The 17,650-nt window shown below is 34.8% G+C and overlaps 2 protein-coding genes across 6 annotated transcripts in view; one reads left to right on the top strand and one right to left on the bottom strand.

Annotated features, from left to right (window-relative positions):
* Positions 1-17,650, bottom strand: part of LOC135833205 (neural cell adhesion molecule 1-like) — a 623,372-nt gene that overhangs the window by 349,644 nt on the left and 256,078 nt on the right. The gene's annotated exons all lie outside the window — the stretch shown is intronic.
* Positions 3,784-11,502, top strand: LOC135833187 (fibulin-1-like). 2 transcript variants are annotated; one of them, XM_065346861.1, is made up of 17 exons: positions 3,784-4,048; positions 4,228-4,393; positions 4,536-4,626; positions 4,713-4,875; positions 4,985-5,132; positions 6,362-6,471; positions 6,644-6,754; positions 6,860-6,955; positions 7,031-7,201; positions 7,279-7,404; positions 7,495-7,635; positions 7,751-7,930; positions 8,059-8,196; positions 8,700-8,811; positions 8,923-9,062; positions 9,136-9,304; positions 9,394-11,502. In XM_065346861.1, exons 1-17 carry the CDS (start codon positions 3,976-3,978, stop codon positions 9,794-9,796), a joined length of 2,538 nt encoding a protein of 845 aa, XP_065202933.1. In that variant the 5' UTR covers positions 3,784-3,975; the 3' UTR covers positions 9,797-11,502. The 2 variants fall into 2 exon arrangements, with proteins under 2 accessions (XP_065202933.1, XP_065202934.1); XM_065346862.1 differs by having other exon boundaries at positions 3,785-4,048; positions 9,136-9,265.

Genomic DNA, 17,650 nt, shown 5'->3' with positions numbered 1-17,650 from the left:
TAAAATCAGCCATTTTGGGCCGCAACTTTATGCTATAGATGGCCTTGCAACCTCAGGTAGGTATCGTTTTTATGCCTATCAGAATAAAAATTTTCAAAAGTTTTCGCCCACATTAGGGCCCGTTCTCTTTCCTTTTTCAAAATCAAGATCCTAAAAAAATCTTTCAATTTCTAAAATTATAAAATCCAAATAATAGGTAAACTTCTTTTAAAAAAACATTGTTTTTAGTTCTCTCAAAATGTAAATTTTCAAAAGATTTCATCCTAGCTTCGCTCGGCCCTGTCCTCTTAAAAAAAATCAACTTCCTAAAAAAAAAAAACAATTTGTTTCTTGGGTCATTCCGTGTCAACTCAACCAACGTTTTCGAGTCATGTCTTTCGATTTCGCTCAAATTTTTTTTACAATATTGTACCCACCTAGTAAGTAAGAACCCCGAAATTAGTTTATATGACGTCAGATTTTTTATTGGACCCCATCCACGGCCCCCTACCATTTTTGGGGACTCTTACCTATTGGGGGAGGTTCTGGGGGTCATGGGTGAGGTCGATTTACAAAACTATGGCTATATTCGTGTTCAGCGTCACCAAAAACATACTATTTCATGTGTCGCACGAACAAAACACTTTTTTGAACTTTTGTCCCCTTTGGGGAGGTGCTGGAGGTCATGGATGGAGTCTTATCAAAAATCTGACGTTGTATTCGTGTTCAGCGCCACCAAAAACATACAATTCGATATATCACATAACCCAGATTTTCTTTCGAAAGTTTCGCCCAAAATTGGGGGTGGGGGTGCTCCATCACCATAAAGAGATCCCATCTCGAGACTCAAATATTTCGAAAAAGCATCAAAAGATACGTCTATAGAAATCTTTTCAAAATTTTAAATGGTAGCTCCCACTTACAGCGTCATTTTGAAATTTGAACTTTTAAAAATTTCAAAAGGCTTAAAAAGTTTTAAATGCAATGCCCTTTCGAACTGTGAAATCAGTGTTGACCAAAGTATCATAATTCTGGAGGAATGGGCTGCTGAAGTTGAGTACCTCGAGACAATGTCAAAATAATAGAAGCCCCCCACCTGCCCCCTCAGGGGGCTGGGACCAAACTAATTGCGGGGTTCTTACTTACTGGGTGGGTACACATTGTAAAAAAAATTAGAATCGAAAGACATGACTTTCAAAATCGCCTTTTTTTGATTGAGTTGACATGGAATGACCCTCTTGTATTAAAATAGAAAAATTCACATTTGGACCCCCAAAAATCCAAAATAGAAAATGAAATTTTTGTAAGTCATGAATATGATATTAATCGGCAAATTTGTTATTTTTTTCCTTTATTACACAGCAAATTTCGAATCAAACCCCCTCCCCCTCCCCTCTCAAACAACTTCTGTATACATATGTAGTTTCATGCCTAGAAAAGGGGCCAAATTATATTTATTGCGGGCCCACATATGGCTCTTGGTGGCCCTGTAGATATAGGTACAGGATCAGGAAATACCGCATCTATTCAAATAGAGTAGAAAAAAATGAACTTCAGAATAAAAAAATTGGGAGTTCATCTCAGAAAACAAACTGATTTTGTAAATTTTTGAAACGAAATCAAGTAAGTAAATGAAGATATTTATTTTGGATCAACACGTTGCTTGACCGGCACAACAGAAAAGCAATGCATTACAAATTACGTAAAATCAAGCTGCCTCAAAATGGGAAGAGTGGTTCTAACCTACTGAAGAAGATGCGACATGGTTAAGTACCTTCATTCAGTTCATCGCATAGATTCCAATCCCATCAAGGGTCGAATAATAAGAAAACTCGTGTAAGTATTGCATTACAGGAAGGTGCGATGAAGGTTGGTGTTAAAGCATCCGAAAATAGTAATTCGATCCAAATACAAATTACTTTTGTGCTTAAATTTCTCTTACGTAGGTAGCTTATTAGAATTGTGATTAACCATGGAAGAAGTGAATTAATTACCTACCTTCATTGTTACGTAAGAAGAATACACCATCGGAAGTTATCCCGTGACCAAATTTTCAGGTGCGAAAGTTCATTTTTGGATTTGTGACGAATTTTTGAAAATTTAAAAAAATATGTTCTGAGGGCGATTTTCGAACAGTGAAAATACTTATACATTACTGAGATTGATTGATTTTTTTTTTTGAAGCAGCATTGCTCAGAGGTGAAACGACGGTAGAATCGTGTAGATAAGGAGTTTTTCCCTTCCATAAAAACCATCAGTCTGGTCGTGCATAGAGCAAATTTGTGTCTATTCAGGATAGTGGGTTTAAAATAGTGTTGATTTTCGCCTCCAAGTGAAAATTGCATGAAAAAAACTAAAGGCGAAAACATGCTAAAAAAAATATTGAAATATAAAAATTTCTAGAACGTCTATCATCGTTTTTTGATTTTTCCTGCTTAGGTAAGTAATTATCATTTTTTCATACTTTTTTTTTGTAAAGGAATCAAAATAAATAACAAATTTTGAAGGTTTTAAAAAAATGACTTGAAAATTCGATTTTTTACAACTCCTCCAATTTCATGTAAGGTTATATAACTTGTAATATTGTTTGAAAGAACCATTTTCGTTCATCTCAAAAAATAACTCCAGAAATTGTGGTCAAAAACCTAAAATTTTGTAAATTTACGAGCCTGCCCGTTCAATTTTCAGAACAGGCGCGTTTCAGAGGAATCTAGTAAGTCATTGTGTTAGCCAGGTACAGGTCATTCCTTCGAGTACACTATGAAGGCGAAGGACCATTATGATCGACAAGGGTCACTTTTGAAACTTTTTTCATCTTTCTTTTGAAAATTTGGAAAAAAATCAAAATTCCTGACGATGTCAGACGTTGAAACCCCTAAAAAAAATTGATTAGTTTTCATAGTATTTCCACATAATCGATTAATCGGACCTTTGGATAAATTTTCTATTTAATTCAATGTTGATTTTATGTCTTCCTTTTGGTTTTAATTTGTTATTTGAAGTTTCATATTTTCATTTTCTCTTCAACCCTTTCATTATAGTGACATTCTGAGTAAAAAAATCAAAATGAAAAACTGTTCAGAAAGTGGATCAGAAAAGATGGATGGCGATGAATGACGTCACTCAATTCCAACCAATCATGGAACAGAATTTTTTTGGCCGATTAATCGATTATCTCTGATTATTTTGGGACGAAATAATCGATGCATCATCAATTTTGATCGTTACTTACACCCCTGTACCCATTCAAAAATTTGAAGAAAAAAAAGTAGGGGCGAGAGACTTAGTACGCAGTATATATTTCCGAAAATGATTAAGCTCATACTTTGAAACGACGAACTAAGTAAGTAAGTGAAGATGTTTATTTCGGATCAACACGTTGCTCAACTACCACAACAGAAAAGCAATGCATATGGATTAAGCACAAAAATGAGCATTAATGTAACTATACGTATAAATATAAGAAAATGCCAATTTTTGAACAACAGCTATCTACTGAAAATTGTTTTACGAACGAATCAATTCCAAATTTTCGAACCAAGTAACTAAATCGTCATCGTTCAGATCGTTTCGTTTTTTCTGACCTAATTATCGATAATTAATTCAATAATTAATCGTTTACGTATAGGTATAGGTAAGTACTCGATTCGAAATTAGATAATACGTTTCAAAAATGTAACACTACTGCATGTGTCATCAAGGGTCATCTTTGATTTTATTAACACGCGCGAATAGGTAGCATTCAAAAATGCAAATCCCTAACCTTGAATTTTTTCTCGTTAAATCGACAATGGAGCTTACTTACTTATTATTTATCAGTTTGTGATGCGTATTTGTACTTTCCTAGTTTATTATCGTGAACGCGTCTTGCATTATTCTAAAATTAATCCCGTTTTTAAAATAAATATTCTTATCGAATGTTGTTCTTGAATCGAAAATTACCTATTCATCATCACAGATCGTAGGTCTAGTGAGTGTAATTTTGTTGTTGGCGCGATGTTGAGCAATAGATATTTTTTTCGAGCATTTTTGTTGGCATTTTGTTGTTTCTTTCATTCAAATGTTGAAGGTAAGTCGTAATATTATTAATTAGGCATTAAAATAATACAGATAAATGAGATAATTGGGGACTTGACGTAAAATAAAATATTAATTTGGTGGTTACTTTTGAAGCTAAAAGATAGATGACTCGATGAATAAGGCAAGGAAGTACGCAAACAGACGTTAATTTTCGTGAATTTTATTCAGGTAATTTGGACCCTGTATTTCAAAAATGTTGCGCGATTGGGAAAAATAAAACTACGGATGCTTTGAAATGTGAAGCTAAAATACGAACTCCAATCGCTAATATTGACATCGAACATCAAAGCACTTGCTTGTCGACAATCGACTTATGTTGTATTCAATCGTTAAGGTAAGTACATTATAAAATTACACGTACTTGGTAGAATTTCCAAATTAAACAGATTTTTCCTATAGGTAACAAGTAAATAGATTTCCAGTTTACACTATACATTGCACTGTTTTCTCTTGTCTATGATTAACTATTATTGCAGAGATATCGCCTGTGCAGTTGGTAGACAAGCAGCCAAACAGAATAAAATTTGTAACATACAACCCAAATCTGACGAAGAGATAAATTACAAAGTAAGTCCAGCAACTTTTACTTCAATCATGTGCACTCAGCAATGCACAATTATTGTGATCGACTTCATCGCCTCATTTATCCACAGCATTGTTGCGAAGCTTGCAAGCTGGGTATAATATCAGCTTCGATGGCCATGGATTGCAAATTGAGGGATTTCCACTTCGGCTATCCTTGGGATAACGCATACGAGACTTGCTGCTCGGAGTTCTATGTGTTGCCTCCTGCACCCAGTTCTCCAATCTCCGATGGTGAATTGAATTTCTCTTTTCATTTTTATAACTTCATGTTACACTTTTAGTCCTTCATCTACCAATTCTGTAAATGAATTTTTGTCTCATTTCCACATTTTCAACCCAGAACCAAACAATTTATGCCAAAGCTATCCTGGCGAGTTGTGTTCCCAAATCTGTGTTCCAGTTGGTGGATCATATAAATGTCAATGCCGATCGGGATATGTTTTAATGGCAGATGGAAAATCATGTCAGCCTGAAATCACCGAAAACAGGTAAGAGCGATTTCGTTCTTTTGCGTGGGTTGATTTTTTTTTCGTAAAATTTTGACTCGTAAGGGATGGAAGAGGTGAATATGATGCGCAATCTGAGAACTTGAGTTATATTCGTGCTCAGTATCTTTGAAAAATACGTATAAATCAATATGCCTCAGAACTGGAACCATTCTACAGAAAATGATTGTAGATCTAATCAGGTCTGAACAAAAACCTGATCTGATCTGAGTCATAAAAAAAGTTGATCAAGTTCACACCCAATAGTCCTACCAATTTTATCTCCATTCAGGCATGTTAACCAAACATAAATTTGCCAATTAGACTGAATCATCAGAAATTTGCATAATCAGAATTTTTCATTTGCAATTTTGGTAGGAGAGCAGCCAAATCAAATTGTTCCATGAAATGTCCATATCGGATGGGATCTGATCTGATGTCATCAAATAGGCTTGAACCTCAGAACAAATGTAAACCTATCAAAACTCTGATCTGTTAAGATCAGATCAGATTGAAACTGTAATCTGATTTAAAAAATTGATCTAAGGAATCACAGATTTCATCCCATCAAAACTCTAATCCAACCTAGCTAGGAATGACCTTATCTGATGTGAAATGATCTCATTGTCAGATCAGATTCTTATATGTATAAGCAAATGTAATCCCATAAACTCTGATCAGATCAGATCAAATCGAGTTGGATCAATATGATCCCAAGAAGGTTTGTATCCTATCTTATGTAAGCTGATCTCATCGAGCAGGTCTGACCAGATGCAATAATTCTATCAAAGCTTTGTTCTGATCAGATCCAGTGACCAGACATAATCTGATTGAAACTCTTATCTGACCAGATCATGTCCGTTCAGATCAAATTGCATTCAAGGAATGACCATATTATTATGATTTGATCTAATCTGATCAAACAGGTCTGATCAAATGAAATCCTGTCGAAGCTCTAGTCTGATCAGATCTGATGACAAGATGTCACGCAAACAACACTCTGATTCAGAGAATGGTCATATCTGATGTAAGTAATCTGATCTCATCAGTGTGATTCTATCAAAATTCTTATCTGATCAAATCCAGTGAATAATAATGTAAACTGATCAAAACTCTGATTTGATCAGATGATCTGGTCTAATCAAATTGCAGTATGCCTTTCTTTCTGAAGAGGTAGGCCAACACTTGCTAGCAGCACATTATAAACTTATGCACTGTACAACAAATTACAGATGTGAAAAATACAACATCTGCCAACAAAATTGCTTCGATAATGGCGAAACATTGGAATGTTCATGCAGAGATGGATACGAGTTGTTGGCTGATAATAAAACTTGTGTCGGTAAGTGTGATAAGATCTAACCAAATATCATCAGATCAAAACAGACCCGTCCAAAATTGTTCGATGTGATTTGATTAGAATTCCATCTCAACTGCAGACTTGATCAGATCCAATAACTTTCCCCTGAGATGACTATTCATCAAATTAATTCCATTTGTTATCTGATTCACAGATATCAATGAGTGTAACTTGAAACTGGACAACTGCTCTTCATCAGGAAAAGTTTGCAGAAATACAGAAGGATCATACGAATGCATTGGTAATTCGATAAATCGACCTCCTGGTAAGGTTAATCATGCTCTACTATCTACTTGCTTGCATCTTTAAAACAAACAGCCACCTTGGACTAAATTATAAGAATATCTAATACCCACTTATTGACCAACAGATGGTCAAAATCCCAGTGTTACATCCAGCACTAACCGACTAAAGATCGTGTGCCCTAATGGTTACAGACAAGATCCAACGAGCAACACCTGTGTAGGTAGGTTTGATCAGGATTAGCACCTTGTATCCACACCTGAATCTCAATTCATTCAATTTTTTTATACACTGGCAGATATTGACGAATGCCTAGAGCTAAATGCCTGCAACAGAAACTCAGAAACGTGTCAAAATACACCCGGAAGTTATTACTGCATTCCAACGGCGTTATCTCCAAGACCAGTTCAGTCAACTCCAAAATGTGGCAATGGTTTGCGTTATGATAATAGATCGAAGGTTTGCCTGGGTAATTCAGAACTTCCAACAGCATCTCGTAACGCCTGATTGCATTTTCCAATAAATTTTTACATTTTATCTATGTAGATATCGACGAATGTACAGAATTTAATTTTTGCGAAAATAACGAATTATGTGAAAATCTAATCGGGAGCTTTAAATGCGAGTGTAAAGCAGGTTATGAAAGGGATAAGATGACCGGAGCTTGCATTGGTAAGTAATAAGTATGCAGTGCATCATAAATTTTCATCAACCTACAATTTGGTAGTTTTTGTGAAAAACCTTTCAATTGGTGCTCAATAGATGTGAACGAATGCCAACTACACATAGACAACTGCGCTGAATCTACAAGATGTGACAACACGATTGGATCTTATCAATGCACCAGACTCTACGGCTGTGGCACTGGTTACACGCTTAATTTAGCAAGTAACATCTGCGAAGGTAAGATCATATGACATTCTATAAATGGATATCCATTAGATCAAAATTTTATAAGCTGATGTATTCTTTCGTCAACCCATCATCTACATAACTTGTCCTTCCACATTTGTTGCAGACGAAGACGAATGCGTTATAGGAAAACACGACTGCCCACCTGACCGGGAGTGTAAGAACTATCCAGGATCTTATAAATGTGAGAAAAAAATCTGCGATAGTTCTAATCAAAATTGTGGAAAAGTTTCCCCACCTCAACGTTGCCCCAAAGGATACGAACTAATCAATGGCAACTGCGTAGGTGAGTTCAGTTCATGAAATTGAAGCAAGTTCACATACCACGTGAGCATAAGGAGCTGGGAAATAATTACAGGACAGATTGAGGGTCAAACAAATAGAAAAATTTCAATTTTATTGCAATGTTTTCAGATATCAACGAATGCAAACGGCAAAAAAATATATGTTCTGCAGGTGAAACTTGTGAAAATACTGCAGGTGGTTATAACTGCGTCAGAACGTCAACATGTGCTCCAGGACTACGGCATAATGAACAAAAATATTGCGTAGGTCAGTTGAATCGTTTCATGAAATATAGTGGAAAATGATTAGTTCTGATAAGATCAGATCAGATTTAGGCGATCCCTGGATACAAATTAACTGGTTTGCTCAGATCAGATCATTTATACATATAGACATTATTACCTGGGTTCAATTTGATCTAATCAAATTTAATCAGATTCAATGATGGACATCAGATTAGATTTGATTAGATCGACAGAACATGCAAAAATACATATCTGGTGTAAAATTTCAGGAGCCAAAGTACATTTTTTAGCGAATTTTTGAAAAACAAATTTAGGCCAAAAATGAAAAAAATGAATTTTTACCAAATCGATCTAGAAACGGTTTCAAACCATTTTAAGCAGTTCTGGAACCTCCAGCAGATTTTTGAAACTTCACATCTCAATATCTTCAACAAGATGATGAAAAGCAATTCGAGAACCATTTTGGTTCAAGAAGTTTCAACTTTCTACATTGCAAATTCTACAACTTCGACCTTTTACTTGCAGATGTCGACGAATGTGCCGAACAACCGTCAATATGTGATCATAATTGCATCAACGCCTGGGGAACATTTTTCTGTACTTGCAATCCTGGATTCCGTCTACAATACGATAACAGGTAGGTGTACTAGTTGTGCACTTCCTTAACTTATTCATCAACTTCAGACTGCCCAATTTCAAAAACCACGATACACTCCAACGTCAACCTATATATTTTCCTTTTTTTTAGATCCTGCATAGACATCAACGAATGCGAAGTATACGTTGATCGACGTTTATGCATTGGCTACTGCTTCAACACTCCTGGTTCATATAAATGCCAATGTCCTGATGGATACACATTGGGAAGATCTGGTAAAATTTGCGAAGGTAAGCAAAAAAAATCTGCATTTGATTTCAACGCGGTTTCGATATTTTACCTTCATATCGTACAAATTTACAGATATCGACGAATGTGCCAGGGGAGATGTCTGCAACCAGCCGAAAGACGTATGCATCAATCTGAAAGGATCGTATCGTTGCAACACGATAAATTGCCCTCCTAATTATATCAACGATCCAGTTAAAAAAAAGTATAACCTACCACTTCAGCCCATCGCCATAATCTACTCGTGGGTCGAAAAAATACTGCTTTTTCGACATTCGATACAATACACGATAACATACTTGGTGAATACTAATAGCCAAATTTTCATTACAGTCGCTGTATTAGAACAAATGATTTCTGCTTGATCAACAAGAACTGTACGAATTGGCCGTTGGCCTACAATTACGCCTTTTTCTCGCTGACTTCCAATTTCCCAATTCCTGCCAGCGGTCGAATGGAATTTTACCAAATGAAGGGGCCGAGTTCACCTACCACATCGTCGCAGTTTTCTTTTGACGTTAAAAATATTCAATCCGGGTATGGCGTCAACAAAACTACTTCGGATTTCTTCAAACTGATACAAAAATCGCCGAACGAAGTTACGGTAGCACTAATACAGTCCATAGAAGGACCTCAAGAGGTCGAATTGGATATAAAATTGCATTACGATAGCGGCGTCTCAGTCGGATTTTGGATTTCGAAAATTTTCATTTATGTATCACAACATGATTTTTGAACGCATCGCTCATCTAATTTTCACCCTTTAAAGTGACGGATTGGAGGGCGGGGGAGGGGGGCTCGTTACTTTCACACATTTGTGATTTTTTAAAAATTAACCACCATCAGTACTTCAAAGGCTCACGCTCGTATCTAGCTTGACTAAACTCGAGAGCAAGAATATGCTCGCAGATTGCAGACGTTCAACAACAAAAAGCATCTCAACTAACAAAATAATTTCTGGACCAGACGAAGATGAATCGAAAAAACTAGCAAAAAACATCATTCGCTCAAATTTCAAAAGCTAATGTGCATTTTTCGATTTTTTTGGAGAATTTAGAAAAATAAAATTTAGTTGAAAAACTGGGAGAAATTAAAATTTTACCAAATTGACCAAGAAATCAAACAATCGGAAACAGTTTTGAACCATTTTGAGCTGTTCTGGAACCTTCAGCTAATTTTTGGAAGTTGAAACTTTCACCGAATTTTACCCGATGAAGTTGGAAAGCTAAAATTTACTCACACAGTCTAATTTCTACATGCTGGAGTCGATGGAAGGTGCTTTCAAAGCGTTCTCGAGCCTCCAGAAGTATTTTAGATATTTCAAATTTTCATGAAACTTGAAAATTTTTAGATTTATAGTTGGCAGACACCAATTTTGGAAAAATTTTGGGTAATCGATCAAATAGTCACTAACAAGCACGATTAATGTATATAATACATATGCTTACTGAAGTGAATTTTGACAGATTTTACGATATTTTTTGGAGAACTGGGGTTTCTAAAAAATTACTAGAGGCTTATGAATAGCTCGAAATCACCTCCGATTGACTCGGCATCCTCAAATTATAGGGTATGAAATGAATTTTAGCTTTCCAGCTACAATCGGTAGAATCCTGTGGGAAATTATTCAAAGATCTACTGGAGGCTCCAGAACAGCTTAAAACGGTTCGCAACCCAGCAACAGTTTCCACTCGACTTGATGGGTCGAAAACAGGATACCGAACAAATTTCAGATTTCTTGAAAAATTTGGTCCAATTCTGATTTTTTTCTTATTTTTTGCCCAGGGATTGAAAATTTGCCAAAATCTAAAAATTTTGTTCAGCAACTGAAATTTATTTTGGTTAGAGATGAATTTTTGCTTCCTCTTTTAACCCTTTGAGACCCGAGAATGATCTGACGAATGAAAATTGACTCAAAAAATTACCCAAAAAAAAAGGGGGGGTCATATCCAAAAATACATAAGCAAGTGAATATTCAAACAGAACAAACCATCGCACTCTTTTTTTTAGTTTTTTGTCCATATTTGATAATCGGTGAGTAGAGGAGGAATTCAAGAAAAAAAATCTCACATTTTAAATCGGCGACTTTGAATTAATAAAATTGTTATTGGGAGACCCCTTTTTGAAGCCCAAAATTGAGAAAAATCAACCTGACTTCGAATTTTTGAAATATTTTTTGCATTTGTGAGTCTTGAAGGTGCACTTACAAGAAGGAAAAAAATCAGAGTGAAATTAAGAGAATCAACTTCACTTTTGGTTCGAGTTGACATAGAATAAGTCGCATCACACCAAACGAGGCAAAAACTCATCAAAATGCTTTGAATCATAAACGAAAACATGCTTCATAGAGCACGATTATTACATATTTACTCATAAACCATTGTTAATTCATTTTTACTGTTACCTTAACTTGCATAATAAATACTTCGAGTTACGTGCTAATTGATTGAAAATTGTTTTGAAAAATTTCAATTTGAGAACACAGAAGATACCGACTGGAAATAATAATTTTATAATCATTAGTTAGGTATCGTTAAACTGATGTAATGTGACCATTCGTATTTTATGAACAGCAAAAATGAATCGTAAATTTTCATTTTTTTGTTTTTTTTTCTTTATGCTTAGTTAATCATCCAAATTCATATTTTTGTTCCTTTCAACTTTCGATTTCATTAAAACTTTGTACTGAATCTTAAAAAATGATTTTGGAATGTGTCTCAATATCTCGACCAGAATGGAAAATTTTGTGACAAGATTCGCAAGAAAAAAAAAGGCACAAGTAAACCTCAATTAAAAAATTACAAGAAATTTAGCTTGGAAATCACTATAAAATCCGCTTGCTTGTTTATAAACGAGCCAAACTTTCATCCCTCGATGAAGTCTTTCTCGTGGGTATGTGATTGCTTCGATCCAAGCATACGACACACTTGTTTGTTCGACGTTTTAATGAAAACACTTCTAAATAGATTAAAATATAAGGTTGACTTAGGCAAGCGCGTGTATCGGCTCATCATCGTGGTTCGTTTCTACTGCGGTCGTTGTACTCCTACTCCTACGTTGTATCTTCGCCTGTGTGAAGATTTCGGCCAAAAGTATACATACTTATAGGCTGTGTGAACGATTCGATCGTTTATGCAAAGAAACACGCTTTTATGGTTTACATTTTATTCGCGTTCTCGAAAACGTTGTTTTAAAAACAGATTTTCTACGCTTATATAAAGTGAGAGGTCGACTTTATCAACTTTACGCTGCGCTTGCCTTGCTGATGACTTTTCAACTAACTTTTAAAAGATCGACGTCGTCGTCTCGCTTTTCTTCGTCAAGTATTCCGCATCTTTAATGTTTGGATGGGGCGGAGTAAGCAGTGCGATGAAGGCAGTTCCTTGTTGTTTGGTTTGGGAAGTGATTGTTTCTTGATTTTTGAAAAATTTAATGTAATTTCTTTTACATTTTTTGACAATAAGCCAACCTCTATTTTTTTTATCAAATTAAATTTTTGATTTGTTTCAGTTTTAGGTAAGTTTTTTTTCGATTTTCATGGATTTTTTTTGTAATATTTTACGAATTTTTAGTATTTTTTAATGTTATTTTTCTTGATTTTCATCAAATTTTATTTTATGTTTTGTATTTTTTTTTTTTTTTTTTTGTAATAATAAGTTAGAAGGTTGTGGTATATAATTTTTTACGAGTAAATATCGCTCGAGTCGATTTAAGCCAAGTATTAAATTCCCCGGACGACGACACGACGCGACAGCCTTATTGGACGAAAAATTTTCTCTGTCTATACTATATAGTTTGTTGACGCTCGTGTGTTTGGACGACACTCGATATCGTACACGTACGTACAACAATATGTACACAGGAGTAAATTTTCCAACAAGAAAGATTTTATACAGAAGGCAGAACGCAGAAAACGCTGGTTTATATTTTAAAATGTCATCGTCGAATAAAACTCACGCAATGGGAATCGCGTCAGAATGGATTAACAAATGGTCGCCGCGTATCTACGAGTTGATAAATCATCTCGTAATAACGCCACTTGTACCGTATCCTACGTACTACGTCTAACGATGATGGTGCTCGAGACATGGTGGAAAGGAGGAGAGTACCGAGAGGTCCTTTAAAATAGCTTTTGTTACCGCTAAAATGGCGATGCAACGTTCTTGTGGTATGCGTTGCGATTTCGGTTACCTATATCTATTCTCGTTTTAACCCCCAGCTTGCCTGCGTTAACCCATTACGCTGGCGTATTTGCGAAAAATTCCTACCTATGTGTATCGGTCGCATATTAAAGCTGTGTATACCTTATTGCTACACTAATGTAGGTCAGAGTGGCGAATTTGCTCAAGCAGGGTGTCCACTCATTTCTGGAAATGATTTTCTCTGACTTTTCCAGGTTTTCCAGACCAATTTTTCCATTTTTCCAGACAATTTTTAAAATATTTTCTATGCTTACCCCCACACTTTAATTAAAGATGATTTTGAGGGGGGGGGGTGTAATTTTATTTCATAAGCTTCTCTTCGAACTGGACACTTCTTCGGATATAAAAAACAGCTAAACTTCAATTATGAACTTTTTAAATTAAAAATAAATAAAACATGCATAAAACATGCATCAATTTTGGCCAATTTATACAATATTCAAATGACTAATAAAAATTTTTCTTTTGTTTTTTGGATTTTTGGAGGCCTGAAAATATGAAATTTGTTTACTCTAAAATGAGAAACAAATTGGCCCGAGCGAAGCGAGGGCTCAAATTTTTGAACATTTTCATTTCAAGATGCCTAAAAACGAGGTTTTTTAATGCAAAGAGTTTTTGGTTTCTTGAATTAATATTGGAATGATTTTTTTTTTTGAAAGAAGTTACTTTGGAAAAAGAAAAGAGAACAGGCTCGAGCGAAAGCTTCTGAAAATTTTCGTTTCGAGATGCCTAAAAACGATGTTTTTTCATGTGAGGACAAGTATTTTTTTTTGGCTTTTAAAATTTTAGAATTTGAATGATGTTTTTTTCGAAGGAAGTTGATTTTGACAAAGAAAACAGAACAGGCCCAAGCGAGGGCGAAAGCTCTTGTAAATTTGTACTTCGAGATGCATAAAACGATGTTTTTTTTTGGTAAGGAGTTCATTTTTCAGTTTAAAAACTTGATTTTTATTACATATCTAGAAATGTTCATTTTGTCTTTGAAAAAGAAAAGAAAACAAGCCCGAGCGAAGCGAGGGCAAAAGCTTTTGAAAATTTGTCTTTCGAGAAGACGTAGAAAATAACGTTTTTCTTTCATCACAGGTCCTTATCCAAAATTTGCAATTGATCGTTTTTTCAAAATTCCAGGGATTTTGCGTTAAAATTATGAAATTCCCTGACTTTTCCCTGACTTTTCCAGACCGACCAAATTCCCTGACTTTTCCAGGTTTTCCAGGTTTTCCAGTCTTGTGGACACCCTGTCAAGATGGCGACTCGAAATGGCTCATAGGAATGAATGTTTTGTTGATGTGTTGAGTACAGAACCTGAATGTCAAGGTTTCTGTTGGAAGATGTTATTGAGTGGGGAAATTTTTTTCAGATGGGACAGATGCATGAACAAGAATTGACGGTTAAGGTAAGAACATCGTTTTCCATTTTAAATCAAATATACGAGTATGTGGAATTGTGCAAAGAGATGACAAAGATGTAAGTATTTAATGCGAGATCAAGAAAGAAACTGGTTGCAAGAGGGATTTCTGCTTGTTGCTTTCAAACTTTTTTTTCTTCAAAGTATCAGCTTCTGTTTTTGAACACGCTACACTATTCCTTGTTTCTCAATTAAAATTTTCATGCTTGAATGAAAGATTATTAAATTATTTCTTTCAGCTCTTCAAACCGGTTTAAATTTAAAAGAAACTTATAATTATACACTTTGGAAGCGTTTAGCTAAGATTCGATAATGGCTAAAACCACATAAATTATTGTAAAAATTGTAACATGAGTGTACATGGAAAAATCTCAATCGTATCCCAAAAGTTTCAGCTCCGAAAATTCTACTTTGAATACCTCGGAGTCTGAAAGTTCCGAAAATGAGAATGAATGATAGTGCTGAAGATAAGGAACTGAAAAAATATCACAGATTTTCAATTCTCGAAGTTTACCAGCAATTTTTCGACCATTCAGTGAATTCAAACTTCAGAGTGTTTTTCCAAGTTTATACGTTCTGATATAAATTGCGGCGACGTTGGCAGGTACAGATCAGTATATTTTCAAGCTTTCATAATAGCTTCAAAAATTTGAAAATTTCCAACCATTAAGATGAAGGCAAACACATTTAAGTGAAGTTGATGATAATTTGCTGCAAAATTTCACCACCTGAAATTTTCAACAATTTTTTTTTCAACTTCACTACAGAAATCTCAAAGAAAAAACTAAATGACACGAAACACAACGCCTTATTTTTATTTTTTGACAACTTGAATAGCTCAAAAGTAGGTAAATATTTTCACTCGCAACAAAATTGGAATAAAATAGCACAGCTGAAAGAAAACTGGAACTATAAATGATCTGAGGTATATATGTAATTATGTATATCCAAATTCCAAAATAAAAAGTTATTCAATATAAAATGTATTTAGATTGATGAACTAGAACTTTTATTTTGAGCCACAGATTACATACCTATTTCAAGTTTCATTCAGCTTCCTACAATCGTGTTTTTGTCTGGTACGTTTTCCAAATTCGATTTTCAAGCGAACAATACCTCATCTCGAAAATCATAGGTAAGTGAAAAAGAAGTTTCTCATTGTCACCATTGAACTATAGGTAGTCACTTGTCACCGTGTGTGAAAATGGTTTCCAAATTCTAATTTTTCATATCTACTAGCTTCGGAATTTCTGTAATTTTTTTGTCGGTTTCAGTGTTCATTGTTTCTACTTATGGATATTAATGGTACCTTTCAGGCAATAACTATGTAGCAATTTCAGGACAAGCAATCAGATTGCAAGAAGGTTTTCTTTTCGCTAATTGATTGCTTTAATGCGTATTCCTTTATGCTTTTAAATTTTTCTTCAACACTTGATGGAATTATTAAAATAATCTTACACATTTAAAATCAATTTAAAAATTTATTTTACACCTCTTGATGGAGAAATGTTCGATTGGGTTTACTGAAATGCTGCTCGCTGATTGTCTACACGCTACACTTGGAAGAAAAATGGAAAAAAATCCAAAATTTCAATTCAATCTTGCAATTGATTTCTGCAAATACCAATCGCTGATTGGCTTCATTAACCTTTTAGAGGTTCTGTAGATTTCCATGTTGGGAAATTGAATAGAACTCTGACTTCGACACCCATATTGCATTTTATGAGAATTATCCGTTTTGTACCTTCCTTTTTGGGACCCATTTCGAGTTTTAAGATCAAATTGGTCACCAAAAATGAAACAAGCGCCTTTGAAAACGCAGAAACCAATAAATTTCTCAGCTGGACCACTTTGGAACGCCCTTTCAAATAACATGTTTCATGCAGGCTTTTTTTTATTGCTCGCTTCTTTTTCAAGGGGACGCTTTGATTTTTTTTCCAAATTCTTTCATTTTTTTTTCAGTTTTTAGAGAAATTTTGCGATAATTTTGAAATTTTCTTTCACAATGAAATCCTATTGAGTATTATTTTTAAAAAAGTTGCCATGATTGCATGGGCGTTTTTTCTTACTGCTTATTTGTTTCTCTCAATTTCTTATCTCATCTAGAAACTTGATTTTTAATTTTCTTGATTGAAAAATTGAACTGAATGTCTTCTGCACTGACGAGGAGTATCAAGTACATTTTATTTTCAAGAAAATCAATTGTCTCGCTATTTCTCTATTTAGAGATAAAAATATATTCCCGATCGTAAGTTGATAATTTTATGCACAGTATTTAAATTGGTTAATTATTTTTAGGTCAATTTCAATAATCTCTGTTTACATACTTCAGGATAGAAACGCACTCGTCTCATACTGAGCGTCGACTTCGAAAAGATAATAATGGTCATCTCGAACTATAATTCAAATCAGGAATCGAATAACATCGAATTAAGCGCACTTCCGACACCGAACTCCGAAGATGTATCTATTGGTATAGAAATTTCAAGGGTAAGGCATCACTATTGTTTTAGTCATTTTTACTTTCAATTCGAAAATGAGAAATGATTTCAACCATCTCGATCGCATTTGTTCACTCGAAAGGTCTTATAGTCAGTTCAATTAGAATTTCGAAAATTCGAAAGCAGATAGATAAGCAGAAGTATTCCATCATTTTTAGCAGAGGATCACAACACTTGGCTTTCCTCAAAAACAATTTTCATTCCATCGTAAAAAATTGTATTAAAAAAAATTCAAAAAAGAAAATTCTACACGCGACGAAAAACAAACACTTAAAGGCTCGAGTAACCCTCTTTTTCCCCCTCCAAGCCTTTATTCAATTCCTTCAAATCGGTGGAAATATTCGTAGAGACGTCTACGCGAAAGAGAAAAAGGCGACATTTTATTCGACGCTGTGTTTCAAAAATATGTATCATTCAATTCATCTCACACAGTCACAACACGAGGAAATATTCGGCGACATTGAAAACCCCCGGCGTGA

The sequence above is a fragment of the Planococcus citri genome, chromosome 1, assembly GCF_950023065.1.
Source record: "Planococcus citri chromosome 1, ihPlaCitr1.1, whole genome shotgun sequence".
In the NCBI taxonomy this organism is placed as follows: domain Eukaryota; kingdom Metazoa; phylum Arthropoda; class Insecta; order Hemiptera; family Pseudococcidae; genus Planococcus; species Planococcus citri.
This window is presented reverse-complemented; position numbering and strand designations above follow the sequence as displayed.

Bases quoted from the DNA above. Each gene is read 5' to 3' on its own strand.
- LOC135833187 (XM_065346861.1), top strand. From the start codon at position 3,976: ATGTTGAGCAATAGATATTTTTTTCGAGCATTTTTGTTGGCATTTTGT. The intron at 4,394-4,535 runs GTAAGTACATTA...CTATTATTGCAG, and splicing joins TGTTGTATTCAATCGTTAAG to AGATATCGCCTGTGCAGTTG. The intron at 7,636-7,750 runs GTAAGATCATAT...CATTTGTTGCAG, and splicing joins AGCAAGTAACATCTGCGAAG to ACGAAGACGAATGCGTTATA.